The 26,967-nt window shown below is 48.1% G+C and overlaps 1 protein-coding gene across 15 annotated transcripts in view; it reads left to right on the top strand.

The window, feature by feature from the left end:
* Foxn3 (forkhead box N3) overlaps positions 1 to 26,967 on the top strand; it is a 401,288-nt gene that overhangs the window by 347,139 nt on the left and 27,182 nt on the right. For 12 of the 15 annotated variants that reach the window (XR_008218343.1, XM_052738751.1, XM_052738745.1 and 9 more), the window contains one exon: positions 22,551 to 22,616. The exons of 2 other annotated variants lie outside the window; for them this stretch is intronic. Coding sequence is in view for 12 of the 13 variants with exons in the window: in XM_052738751.1 (XP_052594711.1) it covers positions 22,551 to 22,616 (66 nt within the window). In the remaining variant the exon portion in view is untranslated. The remainder of the gene's footprint in view (positions 1 to 22,550; positions 22,617 to 26,967) is intronic. One more of the 15 variants, XM_052738753.1, reaches the window with a different exon arrangement.

Below are 26,967 nucleotides of genomic sequence, written 5' to 3'. Positions count from 1 at the left end.
TATACCATTTCCTAGATGTGGAAACTGAGTCACAGAGAAGTCAAGTCATCCTGTACTAAGCTATCCCTGGCAAGAGTAGCCACCACCCCTTCAGGAGATAACTTTGAGAGCTCACTGAGTGTGGCACATTTGTGCTCCTGTGTGTGGCGATGAGCAAAGACAGGCCCTTTCCCCTTGGCCGGGCTCACATGGGTATGAATTTAGAGCTAGAAGTTCCGCGCGTCTCCGCTGGTGCCTGCCAAGTGTCCAAGAAGGGAAGGGATTTCGTAGGGGAAGAAGGGGCTTTACAGGGAGCATTGGAAATGACTCAGTGTGTTAGCTGAAGACCGAAGTAAGGCTGACAGCTTGCCTTACAGAAGTCTTGAGAACAGGATGGAGTTTGAGTGTGGAAGCAGAGGCTCCCTGCACTGGCCTCGAGGATGTAAAGTCCAGAGTGGGAGTAGAGGCACAGTGGATGAATATCAGTTCAGCCCCGGCTTACAGACCAGGAAAGCAAGGCCCAGGGCATCTCTCCGAGCCCCGTTCTGTAGAAGAGCCACCCTGTATGGGCAGAAATCAGACACAGGCAAGGGCACTCGCCTGTAGCATTCTTTGTGAAAGAAAAAAGTTGGAAACAACCTAGTCCAGGACCAGGGGAATGCTGGAATAAGCTGATGTTTTCATCTGATGCGGAAATGAAAAGGCATGAGCCACATACCTCCCTCCGTTCCCAGATGAGTGGATGCCAAGACTCATGCATGGTTCAGTGGGGGAGAAAACAAGTCACAAAATAGAAGTCTGTCTCCATTTATGGAGAAGACTCACACTCAGTTGACATTGCAGTCTGTGTGTGTGTGTGTGTGTGTGTGTGTGTGTGTGTGTGTGTGTGTGTGTGTGTCTGTGTGTGTGTGTGTCTGTGTGTGTGTGTGTGTGTACACGCGCGCACAGATATATGTGAGGGGGATGCACAAACACATATGTATGCAGACATATGGAAGCCAGAGATCAGCCTTACATGCCAGCCTCCTCGGTTATTCTGGACAGGGTCTGTCATCAGGACATGGGGCTCCTCTGTTGTGTTTGACTGACCGAGCAGTGTGCCCCAAGGATCCCCCGCTCTCTCTGCATTGGGATTGCAAGTACATGCCACCATGCCTGGGTTTTGATATGGGTTATGCTGGGAATGGCACTAAGATCCTCACGTTTGCAAGGCCAGCATTTTACTGAACTGAGCCTCACGTCTCCCTGGACACTGTCGTTCTAAACAACGGGTGCCTGTGTATATCATCTTGGGATAAGAGACAAGTAGATTAGGTGATCTGCTTTGTAATGACTTAGTTTTCACAATGAGCGACTATATTGTATTCATAGCTTTAAAATTAAGTGTAACCAAAAAAGTCCATTCATTGGCTGGTGTAGTTGTTGTATTCACTGAGTTGGTTAAAGAGGCTAAGGGAGTCAGAGCTGAGGCTCCCAGCACCCAGGGCCCAGCTCAGTATCCAGACGCTGCCCAGGCAGGTACCAGCATAGATGCAGAGCCCTGTGACCAGCCACATATTGCCAGGGAATCCAGGGGACATAACAGTGTCAACCAAATAGGGTTTGGTGTCAGGAGGAGAAAAAAAAAAAAAAAAAACAAAGACTCTAATTTCTGATGGCATCAGTATTCCAAAGCACAATCCCAGGCTGGAGAAGGGTACAAATGGAGTCGTTCATTAGCAAATAGAATGAATACACATGTCAGGCTCATTTTGCCTAAGTGTAGCAGCAACATGGGAATAGCAGCATTGTGAGCCAGACTGGGGATGCTGCTGGCTCAGCACAGAGGATAGTCCCCTGAGAGGAGGGTCATGGCCACTTCCAAGGTTTCAGGGCGGACTTTGCTATCTCTTTCAGCTAATTGTGTTTCATTGGTAAGGGTGGAAAGCAAACATTTCTTAAGAACTGGCTAGAGCTAAATTTCTTAAACGTATTTTTATTTTATTATTATTATTTTTAAGTTTTTCAAGAAAGGGTTTCTCTGTGTAGTTTTTTGGGAGCTGGCCTGAATCTCCCTCTGTAGACCAGGCTGGCCTCGAACTCACAGAGATACTCCTGGCTCTGCCTCCCAAGTGCTGGGATTAAAGGTGTGCACCGTTGCCGCCCAGCAAACATATTTTTATTTCACAGAAACAAACAAAAAACCCTTAATTCTCAGCCATCGTCCTGTGACCTCGCATATGTTTGGTCCCCTTTGGAGGAGAAACTGAAGTCCAGAGAGGTAAAGTGGCTTGCCCAGCACCACACAGCATCTGGATGATCCTTTGGAATGAGCCCAGCAACAGAGTGCTGGCCCTGGTGGTATGTTGGTGCTGTTCTGACTAGCAAGTCTGGGTGGGGACGCAGAGGACACAGACACCCTGAACTATGACCCCTGGCCTTTTCTGACTACAACTGATCCTTTTCTGAGCAGCCTCCAGGACTGCCCCATCCCTTGGAAGCTCAGGATCAGCATGTAAGATAAGTAAAGACATCCTTTGGAGAAAATTGGCAAAGCATAGGTCCCAGTTGGGGAAGGGGAGACACAAGAAATACTAACATTAGTGCTGTCGCACCCCCATCCCGGGGCCTCTGGCTTGGTTGTGGGGTAGTAAAGATCAAAAACAAGAGAAGGTACTGATGGCTGTGCCCCATGATGGGAAACACCCTGGAACTGGGATGGTTAGAGACAGATTGACGTCATGCAGTATGCCCACCTTCCCGAGGAAGAAGAGAGGGGTTGTCGAAATCAGTGGGGATAGAATATAAAGCACCCATGAGGACAGCCAAGGCTGGCCAGGGGAGTGTGGAGCCAGCCACGTGGCTCTGAAGGCTAAAGCTGAGAAAGAGAGAGGTTCTGAACACGGCCCCCGAGAGAGGGTGCAGGGGGAGAGAGCTCCGCACAGGGAGACCCGTCGGAAGGTCTTTGCAGAAGTTCTGGTACCAGGCCGTGGCTGCAGGTTGGGCTGTGTGGTAGTGAAACGTTTATCGTAGGATTGTGCTGTTAACTGTTTGTTCACGGCCCCCTGGCTGGCTTTTCTGCCCTGAGTTGAGGTGCGGTTTGGGGTTGGGCTTTGGATTTTGTCAATGAGGCTGGGAAGGTGATGAGAGCAGATAACCTTTTATGGCCCAAGTGTTATTCTCTCATTGGCCCCACCCCTAGTGCCTGCTTCTAGCTCGACCTATGTCGTTGGCCAGAGCAAGTCTTCAGTAAAAGACATTGGTCAACGTTTGTGTGGAAACAGTATAACCAGCCCAGGGGTTTGAGCCCGTGGGCTAATGAGCAACCCAGCTGCTCAGTCCTCCGGTGGGGTGTGCAGGCCTCCAGAACCACTCTCCATGGACTGCTTGCTGGGTGTTGCCAAGCAACTGCTGGAGTTATTTCCTTTGCTGAGAAGTTGCTGACCTGTCTGTAAGGTAAAGGAGCAGAGTCTTGGGTACCAGGAGCCATTTCATCCTCAGCCTACACATGCCCAGCAGTTACCACAGTAAGACAGCAAAGTCATCACATTCTTCAGCTGTCTGGCCTGTGCCACCACCAGTCACAGGCCAAAAGATGCACACACACACACACACACACACACACACACACACACACACACACACACATGTCTTGGGCCAGTTTATCCTCCTGGCTGTCACAAGACAGAAATTACACCAAGTGGCCTCTATCCTCCTGGGGCTGATAGAGGTTTATGAGTGTCCCACAGAAAAGAAACCAGGCTTCCAGAAAATGCCTGTAATTTATTTTAAAGACCAGAATTCTTGTTGCCCACCGCCCCCACCCCACCTCCACCCCACCCCCCTTTTCACTGAATCCTAGATTTAGCTAGAGTCTCCTACCTCCTTCAAACAGGGAGCACTCAGTCCTGGTCAGATACGTTCTGCCTCGAGGGTATAAAATTAATTTAGAAATGACATTTTAAGTGGCGGAAGCCTTTGATAGCACAGTGCAGCAATTGGCTCAGCTTCGGGAAGTCGGCAATCCAACAAGAAATGGTGCGTGCGTGCGCGTCTGGAGAAGTCACACTGCTCACTGGGATAGCACTTTGGCTTTCTGCCCCTCCCCCACCCCACCCCCAAATCTAACTCTGAAGAAGTGAAGCAAAAAGGTATTTGGAAGAGGAGGAGGAGGAGGGCTTGCGCTTGTTTGATGGAGGCTAGCTCTCAGATTTGCACAACGGCACTTTTTATTTTTCCTCAACTCTAACCCAGACAAGAAAAATTGGATGCCTTCGCCCAACAGAGTCTCTGAACTGTGCGTAATGAAAGCTTGAGTAACTAGTTTGGATTTTGAAAGATAGAAGACCCTGCCCATTGCTGACTATGGTTTAATTGCATAATGAGGCAACCAATCCTGTTTTTATCTGATTTAGACGCCTTGCAAAATAAGCTTCAGTGAGACTCCACCGCCCTGGCCTCACGGGCCCTCTTTCTCGTCAGCCATCTACCAGTTTCAGGCTTGTTTATTCATTTTCTGTTGTTCTGGCTTTTTTTAAAAACAGTCTCATGTAGCCCAGGCTGACTTAGAACCCACTATATAGCCAAGGATGACCTTGAACTCTTGGTCCTACTGCCTCTGGCTCTTTGTGTGCTAGGGATTGAAGCCCAGGGCTTTGAACATGCTAGGCAACAAGCACTCTACCAACTGAGCCCCATCCCCAGCCCCATGAAGATGTTTTCATTCACGTTTCTCATGTACAGTGGCCACATTCACCCCCTTTATCCTCTCCTGTCCCCCACTTCCCTATCCTGCTAGTCGCCTTTCCCTAAATAGCCCCTCTTAATATTTCCGTGTAGCAGTGTGTGGAGACGTGTATATAAAACCTGTGTTCTGCATGTGAGAGAAAACATGTCTTTCTGCGTCTGGGCTATTTCTCTAACCCTCCTTTTTTTCAAGGGACTCGGCTTCTTTACCCAGGAGCACATGCAGAACCTGGGCCTGTGCCGCACATCAGAAAATGGAACCGTACGGCTCCCAAGGAGCGGGTTGCAGCCTATACTTCTTCTTTTAAGAAAATACGCCATGTAGCTAGAAGGTGTTCATTCACCTGAGTTAGTCCCTACTGGGCTGAGAGGGGGAAATGAATTGAATGAAGGGCAGAAAATATGGTTGGCTCCCATCAACTCTAACCACCTCTCCAGTCAAGTACCATGCAAGATCTGGGTGGGTGGGTCGGGGTGAAGGGCCCGCCTAGAAAGAGCCCTTAACTGTCTCCACCTTTTCATGGTCCTAACTGAGTGAAGAGTCTCACCAGCTTGACTCACAAAAGCTGCTGTTTGCTCCTCCCTTTGCCCCCAAGCTAACAAAATAGGCGGGTTCCCACTTTGGAGCTGGCTGGTGGAAGCCCGGGCCTCTGTTTGCTGTGGGGTTGTCTGGGTAGCAGAGCAAAAAGACATAAAGAGATTAGCCAAACCAGAAGATCCAGAAAGGGCGACTCTCCCATCCAGGCCACGAGGGGATCCTGTATTGGGTAGAGGAGGCAGGGGTCTGTCGCCAACAAACTTATGTCCCAAACCTTGTCCTTCCTAAGATGGGTTGGAGGATGGGACTCTGGATGATAGCGTGTCTACTTTAAAGATGCCTTCAACCCCCTTACTGCAGATAAGGAAAGAGAGGCCATTTGTGCTGGGTAACCTGCCAGGGCCTGTTGGTTGATAATCAGAAAGATACATCATCAAAGTGTGGAGAGAATGCACGCTGATTTAGTTCATCTCTAATGTTTTCTAACTTCTTGAGAAGTGATTTCCTTGTTTGCTCGTAAGGGACTTGGTTTAAAAAAAAAAAAAGCCTTCAGGGATCCCTGGAAACATAACACATGGTAACAACATGCATGATAGTACTGTGTTATGTTGCACATACTCATTAGTGTGGGTATGTGAATATGTGCTTGTGGGTGCACGTGTGTACATGTGTGTGTGTGGCGTCCAGAGGCCGGCCGACGTCAGTTTTCTTTCCCTGATTGCTCTCCGCCTTTATTTGAGACAGAGTTTCTCTGAACCTGGAGCTCACTGTTCTGCCTGTCCCGGACCCTCCAGACCTGGGGTCATAGGCACATGCCGCCTCCCCGGCTTTTTGCCTGGGCTCTAGAGATCTGATCTCAGAACTTTGGCAGGCACTTTGCTGGCTGAGGTCATCTTCCCAGTCCAGAACCATCTGTCCTGTGTCCAGACAACGAACATGCTAGGGTTGTGGCCCCACCTGAATTTTGGGTAGATATATTTAGTCTAAAACCTCACTGCATGCTGCACTGCATGTGAAAATTTCATAAGCACAGGAGACCTTAGGATCGTGTTTCCTGCCACCAAGAGGAGAATACCCCGTCCTATTGTGCGAACACTCTGAAGAAGGAGACCAAACCTCTGATTTGTGAGTCTAAACCCAACTGTTGTGTGTGCCTGCCTCTCATAGAGCGGCACATTCATGACTTCCAGAAACACACATACAAGTGCCTCATGTTTACGTGCAGGTCCCACTAAACCTGTTTATGGACTGAACACCTGACCCAGCTTCTCTCCACACCCTCCTCCCCCCATACACGCTGCCTTCAATGCTAATGAGAAATAGGCGGAGGTAAGAACTGTCCAAATCCATGAGGGAGCGGTCCTCACAGCTGCCTGTGGTGAAGGTCTTTTTCTGCCTCCTTTGCAAATGTGGCAGAGATGGCCTGGGTTGACCACATGTGAAGATGGCGGCAGCAGGGAGCTTACTCCGAAGCTTCATCTCCTAAATTGTTTCCGGTTTGGCCTCTAATAGAATGGTTTGCACAGTGATGTCAGCTGCCTTAATGGGAGGACAGTATGTGATGAAAAAATACCTCTACTTTTAAAAAGAATCAAATAAATTAACTTTTCGGTTTTTCGAGACAGGGTTTCTCTGTATAGCCCTGGCTGTCCTGGATCTCGCTCTGTAGACCAGGCTGGCCTCGAATTCACAGAGATCCGCCTGCTTCTGCTTCCCAAGTGCTGGGATCAAAGTCATGTGCCACCATCCACCATGCCCGGCATAAATTAATGTTTTTAAAAGAATTTACTTACGTGTATATATGGGGGGCACAAGTGGGTGTCAAAGGTCAGCGTCAGTTACTTCTCTCCCACCCTGTGGGGCCTGGAGATCAAACTCATCATCAGGCTGGAAGGTCAGCCTTCACCATGGAGCCATCTTCTCTACCTCAGATGAACTTTGTGTGTGTGAAATGGAATCAATAATTTAATCCATGTTGGATTCATTAGCTAACCTTTTTTGTTGTTGTTGTTTGTTTGTTTTTGCAAAGTGCTTCGAGAAAATTAGGCAGCTAGACATTGTGGGGAAATACAAAAATTGGGTTCCTACAGCCCCAAATGGACAAGTTCTTTGGAGAATAAAATGGAAAGCAGGGTGGCAGTCACTCCACTGTGTAGATGCTAGCCTTTGTGATATGGGTGGAATATTTCCCACCCCACCCCCACCCCACCCCCTTTTTTTTTTAAGCCCAGGCTTTCCCTGAACTCACAGCAGTTCTTCAGCCTTAGCTTCCCAAGTTCTGTTGTCTGTTTGTGACAGGTTCTCCTGTAGCCCAGGCTGGCACATAGGCTCTCTGTGTAGCCAAGGATGACCCTCTGCGGTGCTGGGAATTCGGCAGAGTGCTGCTATATTCTTCCACTTGATTGTTTCATTTTGTTAATGTTTATTGATTTATTTTTGGTTTTTCTGAGCTGGGGGTTTCTCTGTGTATCCCTGGCTGCCCTGGAACTCTAGGGTAGACCAGGCTGGCCTCGAACTTAGAGGCCCACCTGTCTCTACCTTCCGAGTGCAGGGACCGAAGGCATGTGCCCCCCCCCGCCCATGCCTGGCATGTTTTACTTTTAAAACCTGATCCACTTTGCCTGCCAGAGTGTGGCGCGACCCAATAATACTGCTGTCGTGGTTAGTTACTTACTTATTGTGCCCATGAGTACATGTACAGGACTCGAGGACAGCTCTGTTGAGGCACGCTCTCTCTTGTTTATGATGTCACTGTGCTGCATTCTCCAGGCAAGCTGACCCAGGACCATCATCCCGTCTCCACCTCCCATATCTCCACAGGCGTTCACAGATGACACAAGGGCCCGAGAGCCTCTGGCTTTTTATGTACATTCCAGGGATCCGAACACAGGTCATCGGGCGTGTGTGGCCAGTGCTTTCTCTACCCACTGAGTCATCTCTTAGGTCCAGGGTTCCCATTTTTAACTCTTTCTTTCACCAGGTACCACTCAGTAAACCAGTGGAGTATGCAGTTCAGTTCTGAACTCTCAACTGAAATGGACAAGGATGGTGTTTAATCTGTGACTTGTCTGTCCCTGTCACACTTGGGATCGATATAGCTGGATGCTTCTTTACTGAGCAGGAAGCAAAGCCTGGGGGTGGGGGGGGGCACACAACGTAGATGATGACGGCAAAGCCTTCCTTTTAATATTCTGCGAGGTCGTGAGAGTGGCAGTGTGATGTGTAGAGCCCATAGTACCATAGTAAGCTAGCACGTGGTCGAAGAATCCTTGCCATGTGTGGCGTTAGACTTCTTGGCCAGTGAATAATGTGAAAATTTTTCAATAATTAATGTAAATTTGAGAATTGGCCCTTCTAAAAGTTCCTCCTTACCATCTCAGTGGTTGTACCCCTGGCACTTGGTCTATGCAGTTTGCATTGGTGGCCATGAGGGGAGTAGGCTTTGAGATGCAAATGTCCTGGTCTCAATTAAATGCCTTTGTTGTGGTGCATTTACACCCAGTCCCTTGCTTTCTTTTACTGAAGCAAAAGAAAACAGTACCAGGGTAGTATATCTCGGGAGTGACGTTGCCTATAAAAGCAGCGAGGCAATTATTCCTCTATTTAAACTCTAGTTGGGGACACCTCTGAGTAGTGGTTTTATTTCTCTTCACTGAATAAAGCTTTTACAAATACAGAAAAACCATCATTTACCCCCAGGCAGTTCTATTCAGAGAGGAGTGTATGGGCAAAAACTGTATTTCTTGGGACCATTTGTTCGAAGTTCATGCCTCCAAGTGGGACTCGCCTCTGGACTGGGTTTGGATGCTGACAGGGAATTTCCCGTCTCTCTTTTCAGCTGGCCAGAGGAGGCTAGTGAGTTCTGCACTATCTCGTTTTTTTCAACTTTCCAGGCACTTAGCTGAAGATTTAAAGTACTGTTGGTAAGAAGTTGGCTCTATTTGGATTGTATAAGGGGCTACTAGTAAAAGGTGAAGGTGCAGATACCCCTAAAAAGGAAAGGGGTCGGGGGCCCAGGTAGGCACCTGAAAACAGGAGAGACATTAACTAACATTCACTACTAAGTAAGGTGATAGTCACATTTTTTTTTTTTTTTATTGTAAAATGTGGATTTGTGAGCTAAAAGAGACACTCTGGAATGGTCTTTCGGATTTCTTGCCCTCTCTTTCGTACCTGTGGGTTACTCAGTCCAAAGCATCTTCCAGATATCCCTGGGCAGTATCCTACTGTTGGGAGGCTTTGTTATGTAGAGCCTTCAAATCTTCTTCCCCCAGGCATGGCTGGGATGGAGAGTCTTCCAGGTTCAGGGTGGGTCCTGTCTGTGTACTGCTGGAGACTGCCAGGGCTCTTTCACTTCACCTGGACCTGTCTCTTCCTGTTCATCAGTAACATGGTTTCAGGGTATCTCTTCACCTCACAAATTCTGTGTTTCTCTGCGCAGAGCTGAGAGCTGTCTATCTGAAAACCCGGATAGACAGTTTGGTTTCCTGTGGAATGATTTGTTTCAGTAGCATGATTTGGGCTGAGCTCAGATCTATGGCTGGTTGGGGGCTGATAGGGTATAATAAACTAATGATAAGTTGACATTTTTAAGTGACCTAGAGCTTCCATGGCAACTTTTGCAAAACGCCCAAGCGAAAAGCTGATCAGAAATTGATCTTTTCAACTTGGTCATTTCATGGGTAATTAGACGGTAGATGCACAGTAATTACTGGCATATTAATTTGAATGGCTGTTTTGGCCTTTCCCACGTGGCCTGCAAGACTCTGGTGTCAAGGCTCTGACTTAGTCGGTGTCTATTTAAAGTAAAATATTTCTCAGTGAAAAGGGATAATTAGGAAACCTCAAACAGATCCCACGTTTGCTCCCCAGGGAGCAAGTGTAGATGCCTGACCTTAGAAGAAGTTTCTGGAGGGCCTTGGCTGTCCAAGGGGGTAAGGCCATTGGGTAGAGGCTGGATCCTCAATGTTTGTACTTCCCAGCATGGGAGCCAGACTGCCACCAGAGGTCAATGTGGATACTATGGTCACATTTTAGAAAGAGAGCCATAATTATGACTTCTAATTATGTACAGTTATGCCTACAGAATTAACTAAACATAAGGGCACCTCCTGCTTGGAAATATAAGTTAATTGCCTCCAGGGGTCAGAAGGGTGCTAACATCTGTCCCCTCCCCCTTTAGCCTCCCTCCCAACCCTAACCAGACAGCCATGACCTTGGGCCTGCTGGGTTCATCCTACTGTTGGATTATCATCTTTGACCGTTGGTTAGCACTCACTACAGGAGAGGGTCACATTAAACTCCTGTTCCAGGGAAAAATAAAATTTGAGTGAGTCGTGACCCGGCCTGCCTTGCCTGGTCGCCTCCTCACCGTGCAGAAGCACCTGGACTTCGATGTCATGGCCTCATCTTTGTTGGGAAAGAGCATTGCTTACCTGTGGACAGGTAGTTGAGTGTTTTATTTTGGTTTGAGAGGGTTGATACCATGTTTATTGTCTTTAGTGTGTGTGTGTGTGTGTGTGTGTGTGTGTGTGTGTGTGTGTGTGTGTGAGAGAGAGAGAGAGAGAGAGAGAGAGAGAGAGAGAGAGAGAGAGAGAGAGAGAGAGAGAGAGGGAGAGGGAGAGAGGGAGAGGCAGAGAAAACACTCACTTGCCTACCCATCTGTCTCTCTATATTTTTTTTTTTCTGATCTTTTTAGTAAGGTGCCCCAAACAGGATTTGAACAACTACGTTTTCATAGTTCTGGGATCCTGATTTAACTCTAGGAACATGTGTGCCTTGGAACACTGACTTTCAGGTTTTGAGCCGTAGTTCCTCTGGCTCCTACACTAGCCAGTGTCAAGCTAAGATGGATGCATTCCTCCTGGAAAAGTGGCTTTGCACATATGCCCAGTTGAAGCCAGAGCTAATGAAGATGCCCTGCTTGTGGAATTACTGTTCCAGCAGCCAGGAGCCCCACTTCTCCCTGTAGAGGCCAGGAACTCAGGGCTTTACAAAAGGAGGAAGTGGTTTCTGGGGCGGGGGCAGGGAGGACAGTAGCTGGTCTTCCAGTAAATGGGGAGTAGTTGGTTGGGGGAACCAGGAACGGGGCGGACAAGCTGGCAGCATGGAGTGGGGCAAGCAGGCTGAGGACCAGTGCCTTACCTGCCGGTGAGTTGCCCAGCTGCCTAGTACTCTAGTTATCCCACCAGGTTTCTGTTCGCATCTCAAGTGCCCTTCTGGTGGCCTCCGGCTTATGGACTTGGCATGTCTTTCCTCCCAGCACTAAGATGGGCGGTCTGTGAGGGCTTCAGAACTCCTGTAGGAGTCCCCATTTCTATCTCTAGCCCCACAGGAAGCTAGCATGCACCGAAGGCTCTAGCTATATCCCTAGATATAAACAAACAAACAAAACAAAACAAAAAAGCAAGAGGCTTTCAGAGCAGAGACTCCAAGCCCAGAGGGCAGCTCATGGACTCAACTCCTCTTCTCGTGACCCCACAGGACAAAATCCTAGCCTTTGCCGAGCCTCTTACCACCTTGTCCTCATCTTCAGGTCTAGAAGTTGAGACTGTGTCGTCCAATCAGTGTGAGCTGGTTTGACTCCCAGGCAGCTGGTAGAAAGACATCTGTCAATTAGTCCAAGACATTTCAGAGGCACACATTCGTGAAATTAGAACACTATGTTGTTGAGTGATCATCTGGACAAAAAACTGTAGGCACTGTGTTCGCTTGCCTTGGAAGCAGATTCGACAAAATAGACAGTATGGCTCGGAGCCCTCTAGCAGAGTAATGAGATGTTAGACGTGGCGCTCGGGAGACGTCAGCGGTAAGGCCCTTCATGCCGCCAGGAGAAAATGGAAACGTGGAAGCCTCTGCCTGGAGAGCATTGCCGTGCTGCTTTGGTTTTCTAGTAGAGACACAGTAGCAGTGGCAGTGGCTGACCCAGACAGCGCTGGTGACCTGGAGAGACCACAGCCCTGGAGTCTGACTGCCAGGCCAGGATGCACTCTGAGCTCAGCTCTGACCTCCTGTGGCCTTTTCTCAGCACCTTTTTCCATGGGGAAATAGTTAGGGGTAATAAGTGCATTTGGTTGGTACAAATGAGAACGCTGCTTTGGACTGGGGAGTCCCTTGGATAAATGTTTCTAGTTTTCAGAGTTAATGGCGATGCTACCAGTTCTTTAGATTTCCCTGGCCAGGTTTTAATCTGAAAAAGTCTCAGATGTGGCAATGAGAACCTCCTAACAGCTCAGCTGCAGGGGTGGATCACACATCTCCCCTGACCCTCCTTCCTACAGATTCTCCCTGCTCTAGCAGCCAGCTGTTAGTGTCGATGGTTTGTTGTTGGTTTTGAACTTGTCTCATGTCTTCAGAGCAAACAAGAGCTTGAGATGCTTCTTGGCTACATCCCGTGTGGAGAATGAGATTCAGGGGGCTGCGGTCTCTCTGGGTTTCCAATGAGCCGCCTCTGAGATAGCACTAGTGTGGCAAGGATGGAGGTGTTCTCAGTGCCTCTGAGGCTCTCTGAACCCCAAAGACAACCTCTTGGGGACCTTTTAGTTTTCTTAAATGTATATAATTTTGTGTACGTGTCCATGTATTTTTGTTTGTGTGGGTGTGCTCATATCACACAGCACATGTAATGAGGTCAGAGGACAACTTTCAGGAGGTGGTCTCTCCCTCCAGCTGGTTGAGGTAGGGTCTGTCTTGTCTCTGCCTCCCATCTCACCATGCGAGTGCTGGATAACCCCACCACAGCCAGATTTTTAGGGGTTCGAACTAGATTCGAACTCGGGTCATGGGGCTTGCTCAGCTAGCATTTTTGTCCTCTAAGCAACACCCTCCCAAAAACACACACACACACACACACACACACACACACACACACACACACACACACACACCACACACACTTCCCTTGCCTTCAGAATCTTTTTTTTTTTTAAGTCAAGGTATAGGTATGCAGCCATGGCTGGCCTGGAGCTTTCTATGTAGATCATGCTGGCCTCAGACTCATGGACAGCCCCCTGCTTTTGTTCCCAAATGGCAGGATAATAGCGTGCCAGGATGCCTGAGAAGTCTAAAGTGCCCAGCACTGGGGCAAGAGGCCCGTGCCACCAACCCAGCTGACCTCAAGTCCTTTCTCTTGATGCGTTCCTGCTGTGCTCTGTGTCCCTCTCCTGTCATGAAGACAGTGCTCGGAGTTACACCCTGGCATCAGCCTTGTGGGAGGCTTTGTATTCTCCCAGAGCAGGCAACCCTGCATTCCCTACCCCGTACCTCTGATGAAACTCCCTCAGTTCCCCGTGTCTTCATCAGTAGAAGGGATGGTGGCAGTTGGCGTCACCAGAGCCCAGCACGCTAGCAGCCCCCTTCCGCTGCTGGCCGGCTCTCTTGCAGCTGTTTGAGATAGCGTGATGGACTGCAACAGAAGCCAGACCTTCAGTGATTTCAAAGCCACAAGTGTAGCCTGCGTCTCTCTCCGAGACTTAGCTAAGGCAAGGGGAAGGCAGGCATCAGCAAGGAGGTGAATTTCCATGTGTGGTTTGATGTGTTCTATTTAAGACAGTGGTTCAAAGTTCCTTTTCTCAGCTGTAGCGCGTGTCCATGTTAACTCAGCCCTGCTCCCCTACCCCAGCATGTTATGGACCGGATACTGCTTTATCCTGCACACCATGGAATGTTAAGCACCATCCCACACAATCATGCCATTCAAAAAATGTTTCCAGACATGGCCATATGTTTTGGGGCAAGGACGGGGTGTGTGTGGTGGTGGTGGGGGATCGTCCCCAGTCGAGAAACACTGGCTCAGTTAGAAGGGCTTTGCAGATCTCCTCAGTCCCCAGGAAATGTTCTGCATCCATGAGCATTTTGTTGCTTGTTTCTTGATGTTCTAGTGTTTCTTGATCCTAAGAGTTGATCAAGTCCCTTCTTCTTCATATTAACTTATCAAAGCTGACACGGGCCTTCACGGTCTCCCAGCATCCCTTAGTCCCTACCTGTTAAAGGGTCCTCTTAGCTGGCATCCCCTGTCCCCAACCCTGAACTCTCCAGCCCAGGGCCTGGGCTGGGCTTCCCCCAGCTGCTCTTCCCTATATAATCCAGCCATTTTGACTGTTCTGTTATTGTTTTCAGAGACAGGGTTTCTCTATTTAACAGTCCTGACTGTCCCAGAACTCACTCTGTAGGCCAGGCTGGCCTTAAATTCAGAGAGATTCACCTGCCTCTGGCTCCAGAGTGCTGGGATTAAAGACGTGTGCCACCACTACCGCCTGGCCCATTTTGACCTTTTACCTTTTTGGCCTCTTGGCAGTCACTCCAGTTCCTCTCTCCTCCTCTCCCCTTCTCCTCACATGGCCTGGCGCAGCCTGTCAGTCATGTCCACTCTGGACTCTCCCAGATGCCTTGGCCTGTTTTCTCCCTTCTATCTACAATAAACCTTCTCCTCCACCCATATCTGGAAGGCTCATGTCCTCCTTCTCTCTCTTCCTCCCTCCCTCCCTCCCTCTGGGTGTTCTGGGGTCACATTCCCAGCCTCTTGCCTTGCATCCCTGCTGTAAGGGGTCTTATCTTTCCTCTGCATATGTAATTCAGTGCCATCTGGTTTGTACAAACTGGAGTTCCTGTCATGAGGAACTGTGATTCCACTGTCCATCCAGAGCCTTGCACCCAGGTATCCTTCCCAGCTGAGGGCTGAGTTCCAGATAGCGCTATTCACCTGAGCTAAGGGTAAGACTGTAGACGAACTGCCAAGTGGTCTTAATAAATAAAAAACGTGGAACCAGAAATTTGGGTTAAAGCCCAAGAGAGAAAGATCAGAGGAAAAGGACAAACCATGAGCTAACCTCACCTCACCAACTCTGCAGCTTCATAAGAGAGCTGCTTCCTGTATACTCACGTTTATATGCCTTTTCTGTTCTGTTCTCTCATTGGCTCTCTTATCCCAGCTACATCACTTCATCTTCCTACACAGCTCTCTCACTTTCTGTCTGTCTATACAGACCTCCAGACTCTATGGTTGGTTCTGGGATTAAAGGCATGCGTCAACCACACTTGGCTCTGTTTCCTAGTGTGGCCTTGAACACACAGAGATCCTGCCTTAGTGCTAAGTGAGAGGATTAAAGGGCTTGTGCTACCCTTGCCTGACTTCTTTGTTTACTTAAAATGGCTTGCTATTCCCTCTGATCTCCAGGCAAGCTTTATTTGTTAAAGCACAAATAAAATATCACCACATAAGACAAAGTCATCCATTCATTTATCCTGTATGAGCTTATCACCACGCTGTCAGGTTCCAAGTATGGTCTTAGGTGCTGAGGACACAACAGTGAGTGAGGCAGGCAGGGAAGAGCCCCCCACAGCCCCCTCACTTTGTAGGAAGGAATACCAGAGGGCGTCAGTGTGTACATCTGATTGTCCCTACCTGTACTCTTATATCCAGTATGTGTCATTTTTTTCCCACGTGTGTCAAGTCTTTTGATCAATTCCATAGTATTATATCGCCATGTAAAACACTTGAGGTATAAGGAGGAGCAGGGAAAGAGAACACATTCGCTGTGTGAAAGATCAAATGATTTCAAGATGTGATCATAATTCTCCAGTTTCCTTCTGAAAAATGTTTTGCTGTTGTCGTGTGGGTCGGCCTGTCAGCTCTGAGCTGCGCTTTTCTGAAAGTGAGGACGAAGCCAATCCTTCCTATTGACCTTTATATTCTGAGGCTGCTTAAACACGTGGTCTTCCCAGGCACTTCTGTCTGGTACCCCACAGAAGCCACACCAAGAGCCCACAAAATGCCCATCCCAACAGGCCACGGCTTTGCAGGGAGTGGTACATTTTCCCAGCCTTGGTAAGACTGTCTCAGCCTCCAGAGGATTTGGAGCAGATGTCCCATCTGGAAAGTGTCCCTGGGAGTCCATAGTTTTGTCAGCCATGAATTGGAAAGGAAAAAAGATGTCAAGTGACATTACAGAAAGCTAGGGAGATGTGGAAGCTGGTACCGACTCTGGCTCCTCTCGTGTCTGCAGTCACCCACACCATTTCAGAATGAGTGAGGTGAGGCCCAGCGACATGAAAGTCCCGTCTTAACTAGCAGCAGATCCGGGACTTGAACCTGGCAGTCCTCCTGCCTCGTCTTTCTAGTGCTTTTCCCTATCCTGCCCAAAGAGGAAAGCCTCCACCACTCCTGAACAGAACCTTCTCCACGTGCTGAGAAAGCAAGATCCAGCGTTATCCTAATCCAAGTAGCTGAGTCATTGATGGCAGCAGCTTGGAAGCCTGTTTTTCTCACCAGTATGATTCGGCTTGTGTGTACATTCAAGAAGAGAGGGTTTGAAAACAAGCTGTGCCACCCTGTACTCCAGAGAAGAGGCAGCGTGACAAGATAACCGCATCAAAGATAGAAATTGAAATGGGCCACTGGGAACCAGTTCAGAGAGGTAATGCTGTTGCCAAGGCATAATCAAGGAGGGATTCTTTCAATACAGGATTTGATATTACTCTGCATGGATGATGGTAAGAACTCTATCAGGCACTCGTGATAGCATGCTGGGTGCCATGCTGAATTACCCTGTAGTGCATAAGTTTCCTGTACCAGGGGGCAGAACTAGGGACTGCTGGGGAGAATCCCTCATCTCAAAATAAAATGTCATGCCGTTTTATTCTCCTGAATCCCTCTGCCTCACTGTGGCTTTCCAAATACAACAGGAACGTTGCCCCTGCCAGTGAGGTCCTCATGAGTCCTGAACAAAATACCATCATGTTTTCTTAGACTGATGAACTGCACTGAACCACGGTGGGAAACCCCTCACCTCACCTTCAGCAACCCAAGGAAAAACTCTACACAGCCCACCCACTTCTCCCCCTTCCTTAACTCTCTTCCTGCGGAACCAGGTGTTCCTCTGAAGCAGAAGAATCCCCCAAACCCCTAAACAGCTCCCCTGACCTCTAAAATGTTTCCAGCTCACCTCAACTGGATGCTTCCATCAAAAAGTGTCTCGGCTTCAGGTGATTGATTTTATTGAATGCAAACCAGAGGAGGAAACTCATGAAGGCCCTAAGTGCACTCATTAAGGCAGCCTGTCACCCAAGGGGACCAGTGAGTCTGATCCCCAGAGGCAGAGGTTGATGAGGGAAGGGCGGGGTGGAACTGCCATCATGAAAGGCCCAAGAATGACAAGGGAGACATGCTGGATGAGGGCAGTGGAAAGCAGGCTGTACAGAGTCCGCTTGCTTATTCAGGGGCCCAGGTTTTATGGAGCGGAGCTCCAGCTCCAGGCAGATTCCATAATCATCTCAGATGCTCCATCTCCCTTCTTGGAAAGCCATCATCTAAGGAGAAGAGAGTGCTAGTAGAGTGAGGTGTGGTGATATATTGTGTACCTAATAAACTTACCTGAGGATCAGAGGACAGAGCCAGCCACAAGATTAGACATAGAAGTCAGGCAGTGGTAGGACACACCTTTTAATCCAGACGGATCTCTGTGAGTTCAAGGCCACACTGGGCTACATGAGATTGATCCAGTATAGGAGAGAAACAGAGCCAGGCAGTGGTGGCACACACACCTTTAACCCCAGGAAGTTACATGGCAGGGAGAGAAAGGTATATAAAGCCCGAGGAAGCAGGAACTCACTCTCTTTAGGCCGAGGATTTCGTAGAGGTAAAAAACTAGTGGCTGGCTGTTCTGTTTCTCTGATTTTTCACCTTCCACCCTGATATCTGGCTCCGGATTTTTTATTAAAAGACTATCTAAGATTCGAACAACAGTGAAGTGGTTTTCTCTACACAAAAGTGCCATTGCAAAAACGTTCAGTAATGTTGACAACAGGTTGCTGAGCTGTATTATTAAGATGATAGAAATTAAGCTGCAGCCAACTATTTTGCGGATATAGTGGTTGCCCCTTTTCAGCAGGAGACTCACTCCAAGACCCTCAGTGAATGTCTGAAGCTACAGATTCTACTAACTCATACACACATGCATATATGTGTGCACATACCTAATACTTGGAGTTGAACCTGCGTATGATAAAGTTTATATTATAAATTAGGTCAATAGATGGGCACAGTAACAAATATTACAATAATCTGTGGGGGTCAGCTTAATATTTTCAGACTGAAGACGCACACGCACACACACAACCACAGCTGAGGGGGAAATACTCAAAACCAGTGGTTCTCACCCTTCCTAATGCTGTGACCCTTTAATATAGTTCTTCATGTTGTGGTGACCTCCAACCATAAAATTATTTCATTGCTACTTCATAACTGTTCATTTTGCTGCTGTTATGAATCATAATGTAAACATCTGCTATGCAGGATATCTGATATGCAACTCCTGTGAAAGGGCCGTTCAACTCCCAAAGGGGTCATGACCCACAGTTTGAGAATCATTGCTCTAAACCTATATTTAAAAAATAGATTCTGCCTTTAATCTCAGCACTCGGGAGGCAGAGACAGGCGGATCACTGTGAGTTCCAGGAAAGGTGCAATGCTACACAGAGAAACCCTGTCTCGAAAAACCAATAAATAAATAGATAGATAGATAGATAGATAGATAGATAGATAGATAGATAGATAGATGAGAATAGATTCATGTGTAAATACATGTTTATATCCCCATGAGTGTACATAAATATTTGTTTCTGCATAGACAGTTTCCAGATATTTTCATATATGTGAGTTTTGGAATGGAACTATGGGGAAGACATTTACTTCTCAATTATAACCACCTGGTTTGTATGTTTTTATACTGCCTAAATGCTCCTTCCATTCATTATTAGATAGCAATGAAAGCTGAGGCTTTCTGGAGAGATCCTGGAAACGTGTGGCTGTCACGCTGGGACAGGGATTCTATGGCAGGCATTGTTGCAGAGCCCAGGATTCTTGGCCATAGACACATGTCTGGCAAAGGGCTCTCTGAGGCTGCCTAGTATTCAGACCAAGGGGTACAGAGGCCCTTCCAGCTCTGATTTGTACTGTGTCAGGGGTCTCTGATGGAGAGCATACTAGATGAGGAAGGAGATGCAGTTGATTGCTACCATTTTTATTTACTTGTGAGTGTGGGTGTTGGACCCAGGTAACAGTATACTTGATGAACTAATGAATGAAAACAAAGGATGCCATTTAGCAGAATATCTCAACTTTGAGCTGTGAAAGAACAAATTAGTGAACTAGATCCCAGAAAAAGTAAAGACTTGGTTGAAATATACTATTGAAAAACTAAGTCATGGACTTCAAAGAATACATATGTCACCAAAGACTCAGAATACATGTGCCATGTATCTGAATAAATTACACAACCCAATTTAAAAATGGGTAAAAGACTTGAACAAAGTTTTCCCAAAAGAAAACCTACAAAGAGCTTTTAACACATGGAAAAACACAACATAATTTGTCATTAGTAAAATACAAACTTAAGACCACACTGAAACACCATTACATCCTCACTAAATGGCTAACAGTTTCAAGTGCTAACAAAATATGGACCAACTAGAGCTCATTCCTTGTACAATATCTTTAGAGAATGGCTCAACAGTCTCCTATGTTAAACATATTCCTACCAACAATTACTCGAGAGAAAACGGAACAAGTCCCAGAAGTTTGATGCAAACGTTCACAGTAGCTTTCTTTATAGCACACAAAACTAGGAGTAAGTCACATGCCACTCTACAAGAGAATGGATAAACAAGTGACAGAAAATCCGTTTGGTGGCTGTAAGGAATGGACTACCAATACCACGTCCTGGATGAAGAGCAGAAAGCAAATGGCCAGTTTCTCAGGACCCATGCCTATATACCTGCAGTCTAACATCGGGGAACTCTGGGGTGGCAGAAATGGATTTCTCTGTCACGCTCATCTTGATTGAGATCCTTGTAACTTGGGTACAAATGTATAAACTCATCATACAAACCATCTCTTCATACAGTTAATAGTTTAAGAGGAGGCACTCACTGTAGCCGCTTGGAGAAGGGCTGACGCGGTAGATTCTAAAGTATGTGATCACATACCCCTGTGTAGTTCTTGTGTTTGGATGATGGTTTGGGGGTGAGAATCCCATGCCCTGGCCTCCATAGGGACTTAGGAGTGTCAGGTCCCTTCAGAAAGGAGAGTGAGGCTACAGGCAGTCATGCGTAGTCTGTTAGATCATGAGAAGTCTACCTGTTACATTCCCCCAGAATTCCTGGGGGTAGGGCAGCATGGTAGCATTAGCAACTCCATCTGTGGAGGCATCAGATATGGTACATCTGCTCCATGGAAAGTGGGGGAGGGATGTCAGCATCCTGTACTTGATTACTTAGGTATATCTATTTCTTGGTTTGGGTGGGATGGGGCATCATGGGGAGATACTAGGTAGACCCCCAAATTTAGGTTCTCCGTGATTCACGTGAGTATTGATGCTACTCTGTGCTTTTCAGGCTCGCTCTCTTTCCATCTTTTCGTCTTTCACCAAGGCTGTGCTTATCTGTGGCCCTCAGACTTCCGCCTGAGACGGATTGTGGTTCTGAAGGATTTCTTTTATTTCCTGATGTCATGTCTGAGTTTCCCCCTTACCTCTGGACCCTCATCTGGGGAGGTAGAGACCACATAGCCAGGGCAACCCAGGTCACCTGTTGCATTTGAATCTTCACAACGATGGAAGTGAAGGTTTGTATGATGAAAAGACCAAGCACATATTTGAGTGCCTCCCTGAAAGCAAAAAGTTCTTTCCAAAGAGGAACCATCTCAGAGCTTGTTCCCTGATACCCATGGGTATCCAGAGACATCACTGCTGGGCAGTAGAGACCCGTGAGCAGAGTGGAGCTTGAAGCTTTTCTGTGAATCACTGAGCCCTGTATCAGTGGGGAGGGACTGACGTTTGAGCAATGTCACCCCAGGAGTCGCCAAAGAAGCCGATTTACCTGTTTCTCATACAGTGTGCTTATTAAAATAAACTTTTACTCCATTATGGCCTCCTGCAGGCAAATAGAAAAGGGCAGAGTGAAGTTTCTTTACCTTTTTATTTTTTATTTTTTCTTGAGGCATTGTCTTCCGAAACCAGCATCATCCATATTATTAATCGCTGGTGGGGCTTTATCATGCATTGCATTACTCCCTTGGAATTAAACCGCACATATAAAGTATGAAAAATGTACTTTTTTTAAACAGTAAAAAAAAGTAATTTTCTCGCATAATACCCAAAATAAAGTGCCATGGAGCCATTAGTAGTAAATTGAATTTTTTGGTGTGTAATTTGTACAAAAACTGACAAGTGCGAGGCCCCCTCTCCCCAGTCATTAGTTACTGGGCTTAGCGGACATGGGGGCAGTAATCTGCAAGGGCAGGCATTTTGATGTCGACTTCAATTGCACACTTCATTTATTTGGACAGGGGACAGGCGGCAGCTTCTGTCACAAGGCCTCACTGCACTATTAGCGAATTTCGCCCCAGGGCAGCTGGGACGCTGGGCTGGGGCAGATGTTCTTTTCAGCCTATTCAGTGACCATTCTTGGGGGTTGTTTACCGTTGCCATGGTGACCTTCATTTCCATAGCAGCCGCGCTGCTGTTTCTCAGAGGGAAATGAATTTAGTTATAAAGGGATAATATTTTTCTCTGTCTGTATATAACCTGCCATCTGTCAGCCGGTGGATTGGTAAGGATTCAGAAACCTATTAAGAATTATAGCAATAAAGTGAGGGAGGGAGCCGATTAAAAGCAATAATAAATGAGAACGTAAGCACCGTGCCTTCAACATCAGAACTTTCTTAGTTCTTTTCCTTATATTTTATGTGCTTTTAAAAAAAAATGCCCTCATCACCTCCAACACTGCTGTGTGCACATGTAGCCTCCTAAAACATGATTTCCATTCTGCTGACGAATGGAAATGACCAAATGTCTTGTTTGTATCTGACTGGATGCAGATGTGTTCAGTGCCTTCCCTTCCTGGTGGTGATGTGATATCCACCCCCACCCCCCCCACAAGCCCCAGCATTTAAGAACCCCAGGCTGACCTTCCTGTTGTTACCATTTCTCCCGCTCCTCCACCCCAGGGTGAAAGCTGAGGGCTGCCTAGACCAGCAGCTTATCGGACACTCACAGCACAGATCCCAGCATTAACAAAGCGAGAAAAAGCCATGCTTCTTGCATCTCATTCTAGAATAACTTTTCTTTCTCTCAAGTCCAAATGGTACAGAAGTCACCTCTGAGATCCCTCATCTAGTTCCTGGATGTTTTTTTTTTTTTTTTTTTTTTTTTCTTTCTCTCTGTCGCCTTCATAAGCTGTAACTTGCAGGGGGAAAAACACACACACACCAGCCCCCTTGTAAATAATGTTATTTATTGGTTGATTTTTCCAGATCCTGACATTGATGCTGCCAGTGCCATGATGCTTTTGAATTCTCCCCCTGAGATACAAGCAGGTTGTGAGTAGATATTTCTATAGCATACAGCGCCATAGTTTGTGAACTTAACTTTCTCATGTACATCGCAGGCCATAGGACGGACTAATGCTGACACCGCCCTGCACTTGTGGCGTCACTTTCAAAACGAAGTGTGTGGTTAGCATGCATATGCATGTCCACATGCAGCCATGCATACGTGTGAGCCAGTGCAGAGGCGTGCTTTCGAGGATGAGCGAGCTCCCACATACCCATCAGGAATGAGGAGATGAGAAACAGAGCCTATAACAACTTCTGCTGGAGACCTTCCTCCTGCAGGAATCATTCCTATGACCTTGTAGGAGAGGTTCCCTGGGCCGGCTGACCCATGACAGAGCTAAGCAGTACCCAGTTGTACATTGTTTTCTGTCTAGGTCTTCGATAATATATTAGGGTGTGTTCTGGAAAGTTTGGCCTGCCCATGTGTGGCTTAGCCGTAAAATGGAACCACAACACCACATTGCACCATCTCTACCCTATGTGCTCGGTGGCCACGGAGAGAAGGGCAAGGCTGAGGTAGCTGAGTGGGCACTGAGCAATGTCAGATTAACTGACAACTCTTTTTCTGTGCTTCGCCTGGACTCTTGTCCACTCCCTGGTGTCTTTCCTTTTCTCATCTTTATAGCTGACCTGAAAGGAAGATGGCTGTGCTCTCCTCACAACCCCGAGGCCCGTGCCTCTGTCTCCATCCCACGTCCATCCACCCTGAGCAGAGAGCGGTGCACTAGGACCTGCTTGTCTTATTGTCAGGGCACTGCTGTGTCACACATGTGCAGAGAGTAACCTGACATGGCAGATCCTCCCGTGACGCTACTAGGGACTGGTGCCTACCCACCTCTCTTGTGCCTGCGACTAGGTTTCCAGCTAGTTTGGGGCTCTGGCCTTCTGAAGACAGCATGGCCTTCTAAGCAAGGAGAATTCCCCCACTCTGGAGACAGATTCTTCCCACCAGAAAGCACCCCTCCCTAGATCCACAGTAAGTTCGTGGTGGACTGATAGGAATTCCAGACCCCAGCCATAGCCTTCCTGATAGCTTTAGGAAATTTGAGACCCCCTTTTCTTTTTTGTATGTATTTTAGAAGATCCAGGAGATACCACCAAGCATTCTCAGTCAACCTGGCCCTCTGCCTGGGGCTGCCCTTACCTGCCCTGACTGCACAAATCTCATTCTCCCCTTGGTCAACCTCCGTTTCCTGGCGTTTGGAATGCAAGGCTGCCCACACCTCCCCCTAGCCTACTCCATTGCTAAACAGCTATGCAGCAGGTGTAATTTCTGCAACTAGTTAACCAGTTAACCTGGTTAGCCAGGAACATGACTTTTACGTGGTGCTTTAAGTTTTGGAGGAATCTAAACTTCACATCCATTCTTAGATGGCATTTCAGGAAAAGTTGCAGACTCCAGGTGTAATCAAGTCCCAGGCTGGAAAGATCCTTACGATCAGGTCGCATAACCCGTCTTGGTGGAAATGTGATCTCATCAGAGCCAATTAAGATTCAAGCCCCTTCCTCGGCTCCCAGCCGCTGTGTGCCGTGTTTATGACTTTATGCATATGTACTTCTGATGAACTGGTCCCTAGGTTGAGAAGGAGAATGGAGAGTCTGGAAAAGAAGGCAAGGGATGTGGATTGAGCACTTACAAAGCTCCCGTGTCTTCCCTGAAAGTCTCCCGTTCCTAGGCTCTTGACCATAGGTCAGGTTCTCCTGGTTTGCTAACAGGATTGTTTTTGATATTTTCTCAGCCAAATGAACCTCTCCCCTCTCCCCTCTCCATCCCTCTAACTCTCCAACTGTAATTCTCTTTCTGGAATATCCACAGTCCTATTTATGTCAGAGTGCGGGATTGAATTTTAAAACTGTTCGTGTGTTAAAGGTATAGGTTTTTTTTTTTTTTTAAGATGGCTTTCCATGTGACCCAGGCTGGCCCCAAACTTGTTATGTAGCCAGGGGTGAGACTGAAATGAGGACTTCAGACTGAGCTACATTCCCCGGCTCTGGGGGATAATTTTAGAGGGCTTTCCCCCCCCCCCCTCAAAGCTTTTAACATTCTGTGAGAAATCTAGCCATAGCCTTCATGAGGGCCCCAGGCCACGAAGGATCTCCAGGGCCCTGGCAGACACCAACCAGGATGCCAGTGAAGGTCATGGAAGGAGACACAGGAGGACCAGCAGACGCAGACGAGCACATGCAGAGGGTGGGGACACTGGCTTCGCGGTCTCCTCCGCATCTGACCTCCAGTCTTAGTCTGGAGGTCAAGTGTCACAGGTCAGTGGGCAGGCTGCAGAGCCCCTAAAGACTGGAGCGATGCCCTAGTGAGGGGTTATGCCCAATCCGCCATCTCCTAACCGACACAGTAAGAGGGACGTCTGTCCAGCTGTCCACCACTGTTCCCGCCAGCTCCTTCTTGCCCGCTCCAACTGCATCTTTAATTTTCCTTTACATTGCTTGTTTCTTGCCTTGAGATTGGAGCCGGTGCCTTGCCTCCTCAAGGGAGAAGCCGCTCAGAGCCAGGATGATGAAGCTGCTCTTACCTGCCCTGCTAGCGTTGCCCCGGGGCTAGGTATGGATCCTCAGTAAATGTGTAAAGGCAACAACCAGCCTCCATGATGGAAAGTGGGCAGCATGCATGGTGGCGTTAGCCGTCGTGTGTCCCAGCGTGGGTGCACGTAGACCTTCTCCCATGGTCAGGAGCTGGGCAACGCGGCTCCTGAGAGCTCCATATGTTTGTTTCCTGCCTGTTCCCTCCCCTGGGGCTGGTTGCTGTGGCCAGACTCTGTTTATAGAACCTCCTCGTGCCTTGCTATTTATAGCATTCTGCTTCACCCCTGGGCTGCCCCTGTGAGTAGCAAGCTACCCACCTCATCCCTGGCACTGTTCGCTCCTGGCAATTACAGGCTGGCTTGGTTGCTAGAAAGGGTGCGCCCCCCCCCCCCACACACACACACACTGCCACCTCCCCGCGTCCCTTTGTAGCCACTGTGTGCTTCAGGTCACCGGATGGCAGCCCCTTAGATCTCTTCCTCTCCTCTTCCTTGTTTGACATCTGCAGAGCTAGTCCAGGGCTCTGCAGCTGAGTGACTTGTAGAAAAGCACCTGCCTGAGACACTAGTGAGAGAGAACCCAGGAGCCCTGTGCGCTCTGCAGCGGGTCGGGCTGGAGTCCCTGAGGACCCACCACCACCTCTGGTTTCAGTTGTCTGCTCGAATTTAAATGAGGTAGTGAGGTACAGCTAATAAAAACCTTGGGTTCTAACAGTTTGTCCTGTGGTATCACCCTCAGTGTATGGAATACGTTCTGCAAGGAGGGCCATTGTGTCGTATGTGCTCAAAATGCCACTTCCGGAACAGTCAGCAGAGAGCATGGCTGTCTGGTCATCCTCCTCACTTCTGAGCTTCAATTCTGTCCAGCTCCTCCAGTCTCCTCTTGAAGAGTGGCAGTGTAGACCAGTTTCCTCTGCTGGTGTCTCCTGAACCGCCTGCCTAGTAGCTCCTTGACAATCCTTGTGAGTCATCTTTAACTCCTGTGGAGAAAGCAGGTCACCATTACCCATCTCCAAAGACTTTATATAATCCCCGGTTGGAATGTTCCCAGAACATTCCAACTCTGGATAATAAACACAAACAGCAGAATGGACCAGGAGGAAAGGGGAATGCTGCCTGGGCTATATGTCAACCATGTCAGGCTCCACCAAAGAAGGACCACAGGAAACAGGCTGTGCCCCGCCATGCCAGCCCTTCCCCAGCCCATTTCCAAGCAAGCAGGTGGAAGGGGTGCCTGGGGGGTAGGGGGTGGATGACAGGAATGGCCTGCTGCTCAGCTTATGGCCTCTGATTGTGTTCGCCAGGGCTGCCCTCCAATGGCAGAGCTGAGAGCTCCCCGCTGAGGTTAATTTTAGACTCAGGGAAGTGAGCTGCATCAGGAGGGAGGCCGGTGGAGTGCTGGTGGAATGCTGGGGGACGGCACAGTGTGTGGTAGAGTTTGTTTCTCACCTTTCCAAATGAAAACGAACTTCAGCCAATAAAGCGCTCGCTGCACAAACATCAGGACCGGAGTTCCAGAAGTGTGTGTGTGTGTGTGTGTGTGTGTGTGTGTGTGTGTGTGTGTGTAGGGGTGAGACATGCCTGTAATCCACAGTGCTAGGGAGGCAGAGATAAATGAATCCTAGCTCAACAGCCATAACAGTACAGCTGATGCATCCAGAGTCAACCTTGGGCCGTCCCAAGAGTCTGTGTACGCATGCACATGCTCACTTCATGCCTACAGAGACACGAACACCTCCTCAGGTTACACTGTCACTCAAGGCCCAGGCATCTACACTGAGCCATGCTGCATGGTGTCC

Source organism: Peromyscus californicus, unplaced genomic scaffold (assembly GCF_007827085.1).
Source record: "Peromyscus californicus insignis strain IS unplaced genomic scaffold, ASM782708v3 Scaffold_15__1_contigs__length_86483966, whole genome shotgun sequence".
In the NCBI taxonomy this organism is placed as follows: domain Eukaryota; kingdom Metazoa; phylum Chordata; class Mammalia; order Rodentia; family Cricetidae; genus Peromyscus; species Peromyscus californicus.
The sequence above is the reverse complement of the archived record's forward strand: the minus strand, read 5'-3'. Positions and strand labels throughout refer to the sequence as shown.